The sequence below is a fragment of the Mustelus asterias genome, chromosome 26 (genome assembly GCF_964213995.1).
Source record: "Mustelus asterias chromosome 26, sMusAst1.hap1.1, whole genome shotgun sequence".
Classification (NCBI taxonomy): Eukaryota; Metazoa; Chordata; class Chondrichthyes; order Carcharhiniformes; family Triakidae; genus Mustelus; species Mustelus asterias.
The window spans coordinates 22,518,347-22,534,853 of NC_135826.1; the positions used below are offsets into that span (position 1 = coordinate 22,518,347).

General features: G+C 40.3%; 1 protein-coding gene across 2 annotated transcripts in view; it reads left to right on the forward strand.

The window, feature by feature from the left end:
- The window catches only part of bsg (basigin), a 32,865-nt gene extending 23,938 nt beyond the window's left edge, over positions 1–8,927 (forward strand). Inside the window, exons 6-8 of one of the 2 annotated variants that reach the window (XM_078198258.1) lie at positions 5,403–5,427; positions 5,529–5,612; positions 6,975–8,927. In XM_078198258.1, the coding sequence (XP_078054384.1) occupies positions 5,403–5,427; positions 5,529–5,589 (86 nt within the window). In that variant the 3' untranslated portion in view covers positions 5,590–5,612; positions 6,975–8,927. The remainder of the gene's footprint in view (positions 1–5,402; positions 5,428–5,528; positions 5,613–6,974) is intronic. The other variant, XM_078198259.1, reaches the window with a different exon arrangement.
- Positions 8,928–16,507: the final 7,580 nt, after the last annotated feature.

Sequence of the window (16,507 nt, forward strand, 5' to 3'; positions counted from 1 at the left end):
ATTGTAAATGGGTAATTAATTTTTTCATTGTTAAGCAGTTGCGTTGCAGTAGAGAAAAAAAATATTTTGCGAAGTAATACATGGTTATGTGGGATGGCATGTTATTTCTATTGGTGAATGTCTGAAAGTTTAGATTAGCAATTATAACAGGTGCCCTTCTGCAGAATCTTTGGAACCCAACATTTGAAGAGAGGGTGTGAGGGTCCTGTCTGCAGCCAAGAGGCCCAGAATATGGGAAAGACAGGAGTCTCAGCTGAACCTAATGATGGGCCTCATTAGTATTTTTATACTCTGTTTCATGTCTGTCTACTGACCATATTGAGAGGTTGGATGGCTGTCACATGGGAAAGACTGCAGCTGGGGTTAAAGAGAATGGAGGGGAGAGATAACAAGGTGGACGTCTGCCAGTCGTGGCAGGTTAGCTTGGTGGAAGCACTCCTGTTCCATGCAACAGTCCTCACCTTCAGTTGGATTTCCTGACCCTTGGCGAATACTATACCCTCCGCTATTAAATCAAAACAGCTGTCAAAGTCTGAGGTACAGAGCTTCATTACAGACCAAACTCTGGAGCTAGCTACTCACCTGAGCCCCTCCCCCAACCCCCCCAAACTCAAACAAGACTAACATGAATAAAATGGAAGAGATCCAGCAGACAAGAACATTCCAAGCCATAATATAAAGGGAAAGGCACCATGCAGGGCAAGAAAGGTTGAATGTGAGCCGAAAGAAAAGAGGCAGAGCAAGAGGAAAAGGGGACTTGTCGCCTCTGTCCAACCCCAAAAACCAATTAAACTGGAAATAGATATGGTTGTAGCAGAATGGGTTTGGGCTTCAGTTGATGGGGTACCCGAGGTGACCAGTACCTCAAGAAAACTCAGACAATACAAGACTCTCAAAGTCGGCGTTTTCTGTATAAAGACAAAACTTTATTAAACCAGCGGCCACCGGGAAATCATCAAAAAGATCAATCAGCTCTGACATAGAGCGTCAAAACCTCTCCAATGATTCTAACAATACAATCAAAAAACAGATCAATTTTCGATTTTTCTTATCAATCATTCCTGCCTTATAACTTTAATGTGGAGATGCCGGCGTTGGACTGGGGTAAACACAGTAAGAAGTTTAACAACACCAGGTTAAAGTCCAACAGGTTTATTTGGTAGCAAAAGCCACGTGTGGCTTTTGCTACCAAATAAACCTGTTGGACTTTAACCTGGTGTTGTTAAACTTCTTATTGTTATAACTTTAAATCAGTCATCTTCAAGATACACAAATCAACAACAATACCTGTCAAATATTCTGGCCAGTTGCATTCCACTCCTCAACGTAACGGTATTTTATTAGTCCGTGAAATCCAGAAGCTAACTCCGGTCCTGGCTGACCCTCGCACCCTGGTTGCCTAGAAACCTATGACGCGCAGCTCAGAGTTCAAATCAACATTTTCACGGGTTCCCTTAACGTTCACTGTCCAATCAGACAAACTCATGGCACGACATCTGGACACCAGTCCATCTCGTCTAGATCGCGAATGAGTCCTATTCATCAAATGTGATTGTGTTCTCCTATCCAAAACTTTAACTGATAGAACTTGCATATTTCCATGGTTTAAATATTCTCTTGAAATATGGTTTCACCCTTTTACCATGATGCCTTGTGGTAAAATGCTTTTTGACCAAAGTGAACAATATTTCTTAATAATACATTTAAAAATACCAGCATTTATTTTTTACGATCATAATCACTTATTTGAATCAATCACTGCATCTCATGTAAATTTCTTGTTGGCTCATTTGAAAGTCATCTAACTGATGCTAGTTCTGTCAGTGTCTTAATTTGTGCTGATTTAAAAGATCTCACTAATCTTATTACCCCACTTCAGCTTTCCATCCTTAAGAGTCTTAACGTCCAGCAAATCTCCCTTGGATCCTAGGATTTAAAATTTGCCTCCCCCCTTATTAGTGTTCATTCAGGATGAGCACAGATCAATACTTCCCATAAAGTACCTACTTTACCAAATGTTAAAATGTAGTCTGCACAAAGACAAAAAAAAGCTGGAAAGTCTCAGCAGGTCTGACAGCACCTGTGGAGAGAATGGAGCTAACATTTCGAGCTTTATGACTCTCAGCTATGACGAAAGATTATCCAGACTTGAAACGTTGGCACTGTTCTCTCTCCACAGATGCTGACAGACCTGCTGAGATTTTCTGTCTTTGATTCCGGTTTCAGCATCCGCAGTAATTTGCTTTTATGTTAAAATGTAGTCAGATGAAGTATGATTCCACTGAGGAGGGGATTTTGCACACAATTATCTGCATGGACTACCTTGACTAAATTCTTTGGGGGACTGATAAGTGCTGATGTGTTCCTTCTGACACAACATAAATATTAAAACATTGGATGTTATTTCTCCATCATTTGTTAAATTTTGAGTAGCATGTGATAAGTAATTGTGAGAATACAGTTGTGTTTCAGTTGGTAATGTTGTTTTGGTCAAATCGGTTAGTCCCTGCCAACTTAGGACATATAGAGCTGGAGTGAAATTGACTTTCACGAAGAGCAAAATGTACTCGATGTTATCGACAGCCCATTTTACACAGGCTGCTGTTTTGTTTCCACAGCACTGTTTTATTCCATCAAACTTCAATAGAAAATAAAATTGGACAGCGTAGAATGGGCTGGTTGTTGGTGATCAAGCTACTGGCAAAGACTAATTTCACCCCCAAGCTATTGTTGCAGATTGCGTGTGGTATGATTGTCATGTGGCAATTGAAAACTTTCTGGGGCGTTGATCACTTGTGTTCAGTACAGGGTGTCTCATTACATGATTGAAGCAAAATGCTATTCCTTGATGAAAAATGTTTTCTTTCTCGTTTGCTGCTGGTTCAAATCCTGTGGTAAGTGGAATACAATGCATGTCGTTCTGAAGCGACATATTCCATTACCTGCGTCGCTCAGTATTCGAGTTTCTGTCATCGCTGCACAGTTGTGTTTAGCATTAAGCGGCTGTAAATCGAATAAATTGCTGGTTCAACGGACCCTTTATTTATCACTTCAGCAGAATGCTATAAAACTATTTATAGCTGTCTTTTAGCTGTGTTTTTTCCCTCCCCACACTTCATTTTAAATTTGAAGAACAATTTCTGAATGGACAGAAGATAAAATTAGTATCCAAAGTTGCAACTTTAAGCATACCTGTAAATTTACATCCGACATTATTTTTAACCTATATTCCAAACAGAATGCTGTTCATTATGTAGGTTTTGTGATTGCGACACACACTGTTAATCTTTCAGCCTGCAGGTCACTGTATCAAGATCTGCAGATGACAAGTGTTTACCATCTTTTGAATTTCATGGTAAATGCAGTTACAAAGTCCTCTGAGAGCTTCGGCCTTATTATAATTTGTCACTTGTTATTCCACCACAATGATATTAACCCAGGCGATTACTGTTAATCCTGATAACATAAATAACAGCACCACAACATAAATGTAAAAATGTTAAAAGGTCAGAAAAATATGTTTGGACAGGAGGAAGTTTGGCATAACCTATTGTTACTACTTCCATTTCCACAGGAATTTTGGGAGTAATGGTAATAATGGGATCATAGAATGATACATGACACAGGGCCATTCAGCCCATCATGTCTGTTTGTGCTCTTTGGTAAAGCTTTTCAATTAGTCTCACTCCCCTGCACTTTTGTGTATCCCCTCGATCAGTCCACAAGCATGACCCTAATTTGCCTGCTGCATGCCATTTTAAACTCAGCATCTTGCTCTCATGCCCACATGTCCTTCCTTGGTCTGGTGCAGTGCTGTAGTGAAGCCCAGTACAAGCTGGAGGAGCAGTATCTCATCTTTGGATTAGGCACATTACAGCCCTCTGGACTCTACGTTGAGTTTGGCAACTTTAGATTTTGACCTTTCTCCTCCATCTTAAACCCATTTTTTAAATATCTCATGTATGTAATGCCTCAGTATGAACCCCTCCCCCTCACACCAGGATACCTGTTTAGAGTTGCTACCTTTTGTTTGTTGCACTTTTTGTGCACTCAGTAACACAGTCTCCCTCACTTCAGTTCTGTTGAAGAGTCAAAGGACTCAACATTTACTCTGTTTCTCTCCTGATAGATGCCGGCAGACTGGCTGAGTTTTTCTGGTGTCCTCTGTTCTTGTTTCAGATTCCAGCATCTGTAATATTTTGTTTATTCTTACAACAGTTTTGATTTCCAACCCCAAGTGAAAACTATTTGTGTGTGTGCTTTGTCAAAAGAGTCTGATAAAATAATTTTGCCTCATTGCTGGTTACCATGGGTTCAAAAGTATTTTGACAAAGCACATTCCATTGTGAACTAAAATTAATATTTGGCTCGGTGAAGAAGAAACTCTGGCTCTGAAGTGAACACATTTCACATTTATTTATGCTTTAATTTGTCACAATTTTGGTCCGTGACAGTTTTTTTTTCGATTTACAGCGCTGTCACAATGAAAACAAATGGGATTAGGCACAAGGTCCATTTGCCTAATCAGAGTTCATGTTTAATAGGTTTTGGCATTCGCAAGATGTCCCCAAACAAAATAGCATTTGGTAAAAGTAGTTTTTAAAAAAAAAACATACATTCTTTTGTTAGAGAATGTCACAATTGAGGATTTTGGAGAATTCCAAAACCTTGAGCCTAAACTTGTCCCATATCCTGCAAAGATTGCTGATCGAACAAAGCTGCTGCTAATCTGCAGCTCTACTCTTGTTTTCATTTTAGAGTTCTGCTTAGTTTAGTGCTAACTTTAGGAGTAAGAAATTGCTGCTTTTTTTGCTTACAGGTTTAAGGTCTGAGAACCACAAATCATAGTGGCAAAACAAACTCCTGTGGGAAATCATCTGTTTTTAGGGAATACATCCGTTAGCACAGTAAGCATATTTGACGCCTGAAGGTAATTTCTCGAAGAGCCAATTATGAAATTAAGGTGCAGTTTTGCTGTCAGCTTTGCTGTGGAGCCCTTGAAATAATTTTGAAGAACTATCCTGCAAAGTAATTTCCAAGGAATCTGGCAAAACAAATAAAGAATGGTGGTTTATGTATCCAGTTTCAACGTAATGGTGTATCTCGACGTGTGATATGCCACAGTATGGTGGACTCTTTGCGATTGTGTTCTATCTTTACTTCTGTAGTTTGAACACCAGAAAACTGTTGTGATGGTCTGCCACTTTGTTGTGTTGAGCTGCTTTTATCTTGGCACTAAAGTCTTAACTTTTCACAGATTAAAGATTTGTGACAAAGCTGGACTAAAAGTTCAGACATTTATTTTGAGATTGAATGGCAAAATGACACCTGTAAATTCATTTAATATTTTAATGTGCCTTTACTAAAGTTTGTCTACATTTTTGTGTTTGCATGGTGATCAGACGATGAACAAGGATCTGCACCCTTGTAAGTTTACTCAATTTCATATTTAAATGTTTATTTGTATATTAACAATTGTGAGCAGTTTGTGTTACTGAGTTTTAACAATTTTATCCTTTCTGCCATAGGAAAAGCAATGCATCCATGAATCATAAGGATAAAAATGTCAGACAGCGAAACTCCAACTAATTTGATTTTATTCTTCAGGGAAGGTCGGTAGATATTTTAATTAAATAGTTGCTCAGATATTTGAAATATTTCCTGTTTCACAAAGTTCTGATTGTAAAATTATATTTGTCATTGCCTTAGTTTGCGCAGCCATTCTTGTCTCTGGATTCCATCTTAAAAAGGCTCTGCAAAATCAAAACTATCACTTTTTGTTTAAGATATTTTTGTCAAACATATCAGGCATAAAAATACAGGTCATTGCCTACTGACCTAAACTGTTGTTCAGTGAAATATTTTAAGGGGAACACCCCCATATAAATAGAAAAAGGAAAGGAAGACTTGGCATTTATATACTGTCCCTAAATGACTACAAGGTGTCCCAAAGTGTTTGATTTTGAGAGTGGTTACCATTTTTAAGAAATGTTACAGCCAGTTTGCACCTGACCAGCAATGTGATAATGACCAGATGATCTATATTAGTGATGTTGATAGAGGACAGGACAACAAAATTGGTTGACTATTTTACCTCCTTGCTCCATTAGCCAACTCCTTCATGTGCGCTGTTAACAAATCACCCTTTTACAGTGACAGCTAAATAAATCATTAATATGAGTTAGATTGTGAAACTGGCCCCCATTTGTAGCTTTATATGTCTTGATGCCATTTTAATATTCAAATGAATATGTTTCAAAAATAATCATTGACTGTATAGAGCTTAGGACATCACGATGTCATGTAAGATTCTATATAAATCCAAGTCTTTCATGACCAGCTTTCATGCTGGCGAAGTTTTTTTTAACCCTTTCTTGCTGCTTTCATTGGCTACACTAGTAAAGTTCCCGTGGATTATAATTGAGCTGAAAAGTCTGAAAACCTAAATATAAGTAGACAATTTTTTAATCAGCTTTAGCATTTGGTGAGTTAATACTGCTTATTATAAAGTTGAAATTGTGGATTTTCTAGTAACCATAACACTTTATTTGGGCTGCTGAGCGTAAAGATCAATTTTTGCTCTTTTGAGTAAATGAGATATATAACCACATAGCTTGCTTGCTCAAAGAATGAGTGAGAATTTTAAAAGACCAAGTTTCCATCTTGACAAATTTCCTTGAATATTTTACATAAGTCTGCAGCTTCTGTGACATGCTCGCCATCACAAGTTACCATCCACCTTTAATTTCCACTTTTCAGGTGAATGCCAGTTTAATACAGAAACCAGAGAGCAAAAAAAATGCTTTTCTATAGCCCCAAAATCTGTACAACAATGATCTGTGCAACTATCTGACTTGATATTTGTAGCATTTTGTTTTACCATTGTTTTACTTCAGATCTCCATCATCTGCAGTATTTTGCTGATGGTGAAAGCAATTTAGTCAAAATAACTGAAATGTCTTTTGTTTCCCCAGGAGGAGGCCTAAACAATGTTAAGCAAAAATGGACTGATTTTGCAGTTGGCGCAGAGAACGCCATCTTCGACACAATTAAAGTATTTGATCTATTCGGATCCTAAAAGCATTCAGATCTCTACGGAAAAAGATTAAACTTAATAATTTAACTGCTGGTGCCTTTCAACCCACTGTATAATGCCACTGGCACTAGCAGTCAATTGGTTAAAGAGACAGTATATTATATTCTAGGCCTATCTCACCTGTATAAACTGGACTGAAATGCTTCTGGTAAAGATTTGCTTTTTCTTGGTTAGACTGAAATAAATTATGTTCTGTTACATTATAAATAATAACAAATATTTGTCACTCTGTTATATAAACTGCAGATTATCATAATTATTTTGATGTGGCTAGAATTTGTGAATGCAAATACTTCACTCTCCAAGTTCTCAAATATAGACCAATAGGTGTGCTGTCTCAGTTCTGCATGCTTCGAATGGCATTGGCTTCTGCAGTACATAGTATGATGCTGGTGAATTGCTCTAACGTATTACAGTTGTTCCCACTGTTATACTGATACTAAGAAAATGTTACTTTGTTATTTAAATTCAGTGCTTGTGGGAGTCTTCCATTAGCAAAGTTTATTATCATGAATAGAGACTTTTTAAATTGACTGAGCAATACTCTAGCCCACAACTTTATCTTTACATTTGACAGTGAAATAGGATATTTAATATCACTATGGAAGTTCAGATCAAAGCAAGTGTACTTCGGGCAGGTTTTAAGCCCCACCGCCGGTTTCCTGCCACTTGTTTCATTGCCGGCTGTGGAGGTTGCCTGAATTGGACAGCGACCATGTGAATATGCTCAGATCAAGGCCCAGTTGTGTAAATAGCGCTTGAATGCCATTGACGTTGCTCAGTGAAATCTCTCAGCCAAGGCTCTCAAAGATAGATGGAAAAAAAATGTATTTTTGTGGGACCAGAACGTGCACAATGATCCTTCGCGACCCCATTCTGGATGTCTGCTAGCTTGGATTTGAACCACAAGCCTTCGGGGGTGGTGTCTTGCCTGAATCCTGCAATCCATATTGGAACACTCATTTCTGGGTGGACAGCTCATTGGTTCTGCTAATGCCAGGCCTGCAAATTCTGCTGGATGTCACTCACTTTACAGCTCTTTGGTTTCCTGTTGAGAAATCATTCAGTAATGGAGACTTTAAAGTGTCACACATACCCGAGTTGTTACATCATTGAGCTTAAAATGATTGTCAACTCCTCCCCCACCCTCCTCCTTGTGTTACTGGTAAGATTGTGTATGGTCTGTTATCTTTAGAGTAAGCTATTTTCTTGTCTTCTCGACTGAAATTCTCAGTAGACTGCAGCTGAGTATATTTATAGCAGAGTACGTTGCTAGCGTCCTGTTAGTGGTAATATTGATGGAGCTTGCTTTGCCAGTATTTTTGTTGTCCTTTTGTCCAGGAAAGAAAAGGCCCAATTAATATGGTGGTCATTTTATTGCTTGTGGTTCCCACCTTTTTAACCTTCAAAACATGTTCTGGTGAAGGATTAACATTGATCAGAGTTTGATATAATTTTGCTGTAGCAACAGTTAATTTTGTGTTCTGAAATTGATTTTCTTTATTAAAAAAATAGGCACAATATGATCATTGTCAGTTATACTTTTATTGAAATCCTCGAGTGAGAAAACCTTAGAAATTAATCTGATTTGAATTGTACCATTTTTGTATAGATGGGGGCTAGTTTATAGTATTTGACCATCACCCTGTACTAATGGTTGGTCGTGTTACGTGTAATGCACTAACTTTTTTTGTGCTGAATCTGTACTTAAGTATATTAATTCTTTAAAAATGAAACTTGATAACTTTTTCATGTTGCCACGCCGCCTCACCAGTATGTGATACCGATGTCAGAATTCACAATAAAAATTCTTTTGATTTTATCAACTTGACCTGTAATATTGTGTTTTTTTTCCAATTTCATAGAACACCCTTTTTCCCTATTCAGATGAAGGGAATAGTAATGTTTCTAATATGGCAGTTGAGATCTGGTTAAAAATGCACCTGTGGAAACTCACATAGACGGGGGGGGGGGAGGGAATATGCAAACTCCACACAGGCAGTCACCCAAAACTGGAATCGAACCTGGATCCCTGACGCTGAGAGACAAAAGTGCTAACCACTGTGCTACCCATGACGTGAATGAAGAGGAAAATTCAATTAATCTTTTACATGTAATCATTCTCCGTTATCTAATTTTTGTCTGTTTATCCTTTGGAGTACTGTTAAATTTTAGATGTAGGTAAATATTTATGTGCAGATGAATCCTTTGTTACATTTCTTGTCCGATTTATGTTCTGTTAATTGTTAATGCATCCATTTCCAAAAACTGGGAGCTATCTAATGTAGCATATTCTATTTATATTGTGTATTAAACATCTTTAACATAATTAAACACCCCAAGGTGCTTCACGGGAACACTTTGAGAAAATGATCTCTAGTCTGATGCAATGATTTAGAATTTGTGACTGTTATGAGGGCAAAACTTGGCACTGGCTGTTAATGTGCAAAACTGACAATTAAAAGAGTGCAAAATCACTGTTAAATACAAAATGATTTCCATCAGTAATTATGCTGCTCTTCCATGGATGCAGTGTTTCAGTCCTTGTGTGGATTGCATCTCCGATTCGCAAGTTGATGTGAACTTCAACATTTTTTTACACGCTAGTCTATTTAAGAGAATGCTAAACCACTTTTATGAACATTTATATTACTATGTCCTTCACATGACCCCTCGGATACTTACTTGCAACCAAACTTTTTAAAATGGCATACTTAGATTTAACATTCAGAATGGCATGCAGCTTTGACACCCCTACAAAGTGACACTGACCCACCAAACTAGGTGTGGCTAACAGTGAGCTGACCCACCAAACTAGGTGTGGCTAACAGTGAGGCTGATACCAATTGACTGGCTAGCATTGGCTCAAAGAATGGACAAATGGAATTTAATACAGAATATGATGCATTTTGGCTGAAGGGGAGGGAGAGGTAATATAGACTTAATGGCACAGTTCTAAAGAGTAGACAGATTTGGGAGTTTGTGCATAGATCTTTGAAAGTGACAGCACTTTAGAAGAATAGGTGGTAAAGCAAATGGGATCATAAAAATACAGAGAGTACAAAAGCAGGGAATTTGTGTGGAACTTGTATAAAGCTCACAGTGCCAGGGGACTCGGGTTCGATTCCCAGCTTGGGTCACTGTGCAGAGTCTGCACCTTCTCCTCGTGCCTGTGTGGGTTTCCTCTCAAAGCTGATGTTACAAAGGACTAGAGGAAGCAGATTTTAAGATTTTGGGCAAAGAATGCTAAAGTGATGAGAAGAATTTCTTAATAGAGCACATAATAATGACTTAGAAATTTATAGTGTGGAGATGCCAGCGTTGGACTCGGGTAAGCACATTAAGAAGTCTCACGACACCAGGTTAAAGTCCAACAGATTTATTTGGAATCACGAGCTTTCAGAGCGCTTCTCCTTCATCAGGTGAGTGGAAGTAGGTTCACAAATACAGCATATATAGGCAAAGACACCATTGCAAGATAATTACAATTACCATTCTTCACATTCCAATCTAATTATCTTGCAATTAAAGGAGGTGTGCAACAATGTGCCACTGAAGTTCCCCCAAAGTTTAATCAATTTAGAAATCACTGAATTGTTGGGGATTTATCCTTTTGTTATCTCACCATCAAAAAATTCTTGAAAAAGTTATTTCTCTTCCTGCACTCTTGGAAAAAGTTACACCTTGTTAAATTGAGTTTTTATGTCTGTAATGCTGAACACTCATTGGCCGTGAAAAAGTGATTTTATAATTGTGGGATGTCACTTATTTATGATTTTAATAAATCTAAATAGTTTTTCAAGTTGATATTTTAGCTTCTACTTTAATCCTATGTGTATCCCTCAATTGGGGGCAGCGCAGTGGCTCAGTGGTTAGCACTGCTGCCTCACGGTGCCAGGAACCCAGGTTCGATTCCCAGTGTGTGGGTCACTGTGTGGAGTTTGATGTTCTTCCTGTGTCTGTGGGTTTCCTCCGGGTGCTCTGGTTTCCCCTCTCAGTCCGAAAGATGTGCTGGTTAGGTGGATTGGCCGTGCTAAATTCCCCCTCAGTGTACCCAAAGTGTGGCAACTAGGGGATTTTCACAGTAACTTCATTGCAATGTTAATGTAAGCCTACTTGTGACACTAATAAATAAACTTCTTTCTTTTTAGTTTGTTTTTGTGCAAAAGTTTTTTAAAAAGTGAAACATAATGGGGATGATCTTCCCATTGTGCCCCGCGGTTGATGGGCGGGGTGAGCTAGTGGGATCACGAGAGAGAGCCAAGAAATCAGGTTCGTGCCTTATTTTTAACCTCTCGCAATCTTAACTGACACTGGATATCTGGCGCAATTCCAGTGTGAGGCTGAATAAATTATTTAAATTTAATTTTAATGTAATTTCTATGTGATTAGCGAGCCCAGGATGCAAACATGATTTGGATACATTTCCTGATTGCTTCTGGCTAATTACCCTTTCCCACTTTCTGCACAGCGTAATTGCTAGACAACCTCTAAGTGTAAGACCCTCAGGAGGCTTAAGATATAGCCAAATTCTAATGAAGGGTATGACATATTTCTGAGTACTACCAAAAGTAAACAGCGAGCTGCATTTACCTGATGGACAAATTTTTAGTAGGCACCCTGACCTGTAAATGCACTGTGCCAATTCAGTGTGCCATCTTGTAGGTACAGATTTGCAGCGAGGCTTGTCTACTATCTGCGCAGTGTTCGAAACTCCACAGCACCGGCCGTGCAGGTTAGTAGGGTTTTGTTTCTGGAGCTAGTCCATACCGAGTCCATTTTGTAAACACAGGACAGCAGTGCACTTCTGATACAAAAACAGAAAGTGCTGGAAAATCTCAGCAGGTCTGGTGGCATCTGTGAAGAATGAATAGAGGTAACTTATTGATGACCGTTGGTCAGTGCAATTCTGACACCTGGAGCACCGTTGACACAAGGACTGAAGCAGTTTAGGAAGAATGTCCACCAGCATCTTTGTTGGGCAACCAGTGACAGGCAATGAACGGCCTTCTGGGTCTTGCCACAACTCAAAAACTAATTTTAAAAGCTTGCCCTGAGACCTAAAGAAAGGAAATGTGCCACTGAGGTCTTTGAAACTCTAATCCATGCCTCTATCACCTCATTGGGATTTTTTTTTGATGTTGCTTCCATGTCAGTGTCTCCCATCATTTCTGCAATGTGGCCTCATAGAACAGCATATGAGGTTGAGACCTTCAGCCGATGAGTTCTGATGGTCAGAACAGCCTGAATCTTGACTTTGATACTGAAGATCAAATTGAGGAGGCGTGGAGGGAGATGTGACGGTTTTTGTTGAGGTTCATCCCGAGTAGTTCCGTGACGCAGGAATCTGTGCTCTATGGACTGTTGCCAGAGATGCACACTGAGACAAACATCAGCCATTGCCAGAGGATTGTCAACTTGGTGAAAGACACTTTTTGGTTTGCCTGAAACTTGTTGATCTTCCAATGCAAGGAGCTGTCCCCGACCGAGTGTTGTAGACAGGAGCATTCCAAAGCCAGGACTATGTGTTGAGGGACGCACTAAAGCTTGGGGCTACCATCGCCAAGGCACAATGGGGAAAGGTCGCTAAGAACTTATAGCCATTGTGCACCGAAAAGAGGAAAATTATATAGAACCCCCTCGGGCTGTATGACTCATATAGAATCTATACTGTGAATATTGCATGTATCACAATTGTATTGAAACACCTTAGAGTGTAACTTGATCTATATAGACAATTCAAATACCATTGCGCTATTTGTAATGATCAATTAAAGATGTCTGTATTTTCTTTATGGTAATGAAGTACCACAGAGTGCAACAGGTTCTTTGTCGAAAAGCTGAACATTATTGCACTTTGTGTGATGGTCATTTTGAAATGTGTGAAAGGGGATTTCTAACCAGTGAATAAGATTTATAGGCAGAATGCAGTCTTTCAGAGGACAAGAGATCAGTAAAGAGTTAAATGATTATTGGGCAAGCTAACACAAACAGCTTACACGTATGTGAATGCAGTAAGTGAATCAAAACAAGTAATTATGATTTCGAAACATATATGCTGATATTTTGAATGTATTTCAATGTATCGTACACTTTAGTCAAACAAAGTTACTGAAAGCCATGGTTGGAGTCAATAGTTTAAAGCCAAAGTTCTGGGAACAGGTTAGTCAGCAAGTCTTATCGGGGTTATATTCCTAAAAGAGGACGTATTATGCAACATTAATGAATGGATTAATTCATCGCCCAGATGCAGGATAGATATGAACCTGGAAGCAGGAACTCCTGTCTATTCAACTTGGCAGTGAGCCGGTGGGAACATCCATTTTGACCTTGTGGTAGCGTCTGTCATTACCAGGCGACAGGGATGTAGTTAGTGCCAAAAAGGGGAGACTACATCCGGAATCAGTTGGACGAATAAGATATCACCATGCTATTTAGTATCTTATGGTTGGCTGAGGTACTTGACAGAGATTTGTATTGATGTATGGCTGTAAAACGGAATTGATTTGAAGCTAATGCAAGGCAGAATGATTGATTATGAAAAAGTGTAATTGATCTGCAGTTGGCTGTGCACTTCAGTTCTTTCAGAGAGGTTCTGTCACTCTGCCCGTTGAGCAATTTAACCCTTCGTGAGACTCCGGTCAGCTGTACGTTTTGTATTGTTCTGTCTTATGTTAAATATATTTGTTACGTCTTTTGCACAGAGATATCTTTGCCTTGCGAGTTTTGAATTGTCTTAATTCAAGTTCATGAGTTCATCAGAAAGAGGAGCAGAATTAGGCCATTCGGCCCATCCAGTCCCCTCTGCCAATCGATCATGGCTGATATGCTCCTCATGCCCATTTTCCTGCCTTCTCCCCATAACCTTTCAACCCATTACCAATTAAAAATCTGTCGAACTCTTCCTTAAATTTACTCACTGTCCCAGCATCCACCGCACTTTGGGGTAGCGAATTCCACAGATTCACAGAGAACTAGTTTCTCCTCAACTCTGTTTTAAATTTGCGACCCTTTAGTTTAAGACACAATTGGCCACCTTTTGAAATTTTGCCCACAACAAAATGTTTCTAATGTTCTTTCAGATATTATAAGAGTAAAGTATAATTTTGCAAAAGAAAAACAAGCTGAGGATTTGCGAAAGGAGAAATTGAATCACTGACTGTACAGATCATTGTGAATGCTTTCAGGAAATCTGAGAATTAATATCCTTGCTCTTGAAGGTAGATTCCCTTAATGTAGATTCCCTTAACCGGGCGGCACGGTAGCACAGTGGTTAGCACTGCTGCTTCACAGCTCCAGGGACCTGGGTTCGATTCCCAGCTCGGGTCACTGTCTGTGTGGAGTTTACACATTCTCCCCGCGTCTGCGTGGGTTTCCTCCGGGTGCCCCGGTTTCCTCCCACAGTCCAAAGATGTGTGGGTTAGGTTGATTGGCCATGCTCATAAGAAAATTGCCCCTTAGTGTCCTGAGATGCATAGATTAGAGGGATTAGCAGGTGGGATATGGGGGTAGGGCCTGGGTGGGATTGTGGTCGGTGCAGACTCGATAGGCCAAATGGCCTCTTTCTGCACTGTAGGGTTTCTATAATGTGAAAGTAGAAAAAATATAATTGGTCACTATAATGATATTGTCGAGGTGTCTCTGGATCTGACTGTGGAACAAAGATTAATTTGAATTCTTAATCTGGGCTATCATTTCTGGTTAATAATCTGATGGTAGGTTGGATTTTACACTGTACTCACATATGACATCATAACTAATAAAAAGATGTCTTGAGCATTGCTGCCCTCTTGTGGCTTTTTAATATAATATTATTCCCTGAAATTTTTCCACAGTAGCTGATAAATGCTGAGAGATTAAGGATGTTAATGCTTCACCCTCCTGACATGGAAATACATTGCCGTTCCTTCACTGTCACTGGGTCAAAGTCCTGGAACGCCCTCCCTAACAGCACTGTGGGCGTACCTACACCTCAGGCACATAATCGGTTCGGGAAGGCAGCCTACCACCATCATCTCAAGGGCAACTAGGGATGGGCAATAAAAATGCTGGTCTAAGCCTACGACACCCACATGAAGTGTAACAGAATGCTGGCAAATTCAAGAATAAGTTCTTCATCCGACTGCCCCTTTCAGTGGCTGTTGTTATACTGTTTGTGTTTATCCATCCAATTCAAAAACCAAGAACATCGACAACTGTAATTACAGCACAAGTACGACAGTTAGAAACACCTCCTCCTCTGAGCAAGGGATGCCTGGCCACCAGACTGATTGCTGTGCTCCTGCATAACATTTTGTCTATTTCTAGATGACTTCGGTGAGGTTTTTGAAGAATCCAAGTAAAATGGTGGGACTTTACTGCCTCGCTCGTCCCGAAATCCTGCCTGAGGTCAACAGACCTCCCCACGCTCTTCCCCTCGCCTGCTCCGATTCCCGAGGCGGGCGGGGTGGTAAAATTCCTGCCCAAATGTCCGAGCTATGACTATCCCCTCATTGAAGATTAGCAAGTCGTCAACGGCAGTGAGGTGCTTGTGCTGTTCAAAGTACTGCCATAATATCGGACTTGTGGAGACATGGCCGGACTCCTCCCAAAAAAAGTACTAAGTGCCCAACAGGCGGGAAAATTAGAGATTTTCCCGTCTGTGTTTTGGGCGTACTTTGTGGAACAAATCTCCAGCACTCTGTGCGCCACAGGGAGACTCACACAGTAAGTAGTGGGGTGGGGCCTCATCCAGCTGGAGAGGCCGGCAGCATAATGCTGAGCGAGCCACTGCACATCCACCTATCTGTCTGTGAGTGGGGAGATCACCGCGTGTGCACTAGCCCAATCTCCGGCGTCCCAACACCCCCCTGCCGATCGCCAACCGTTGATGGGGACCAGTTGTACGGAATCTCTCGCCACGGGGGGCGGGGGGGAAACACGAATGAGCCTGGGACAGTAGTGATAATCATATAGAAATGTCAATCATGTCAGAAAACATTGCCTGGAAGACTCACGGTTGGCCAGACACCGGTCGCGAGTCGCGCCACAGGCCCCCTGCCAATGTCTCCTGGCCTGCTGCACTACTCAAGCAGTGTGCAGCAGGCTGCGAGAATTGCCCCCATAGTCTGGCCATTCTACTAGACAATATAGACAATATTCTAGGACTTGGAAATGTTCTTCATCTTGTTGCTGGCGTTGTTTTATTCCCTGAAACTGTTCCACAGCAGCTGATAAGTTTTGAGAGATTAAGGCTTCACCCTCCTGACTTGGAAATATATTGCTGTTCCTTCACTGCTGCTGGGTCAAAATCCTGGAACTCCCTCCCTAACAGCACTGTGGGTGTACCTACGCCTCAGGCACATCATCGGTTCAGGAAGGCAGCCCACCACCACCATCTCGAGGGCAACTAGGGGTGGGTAATAAAATGCT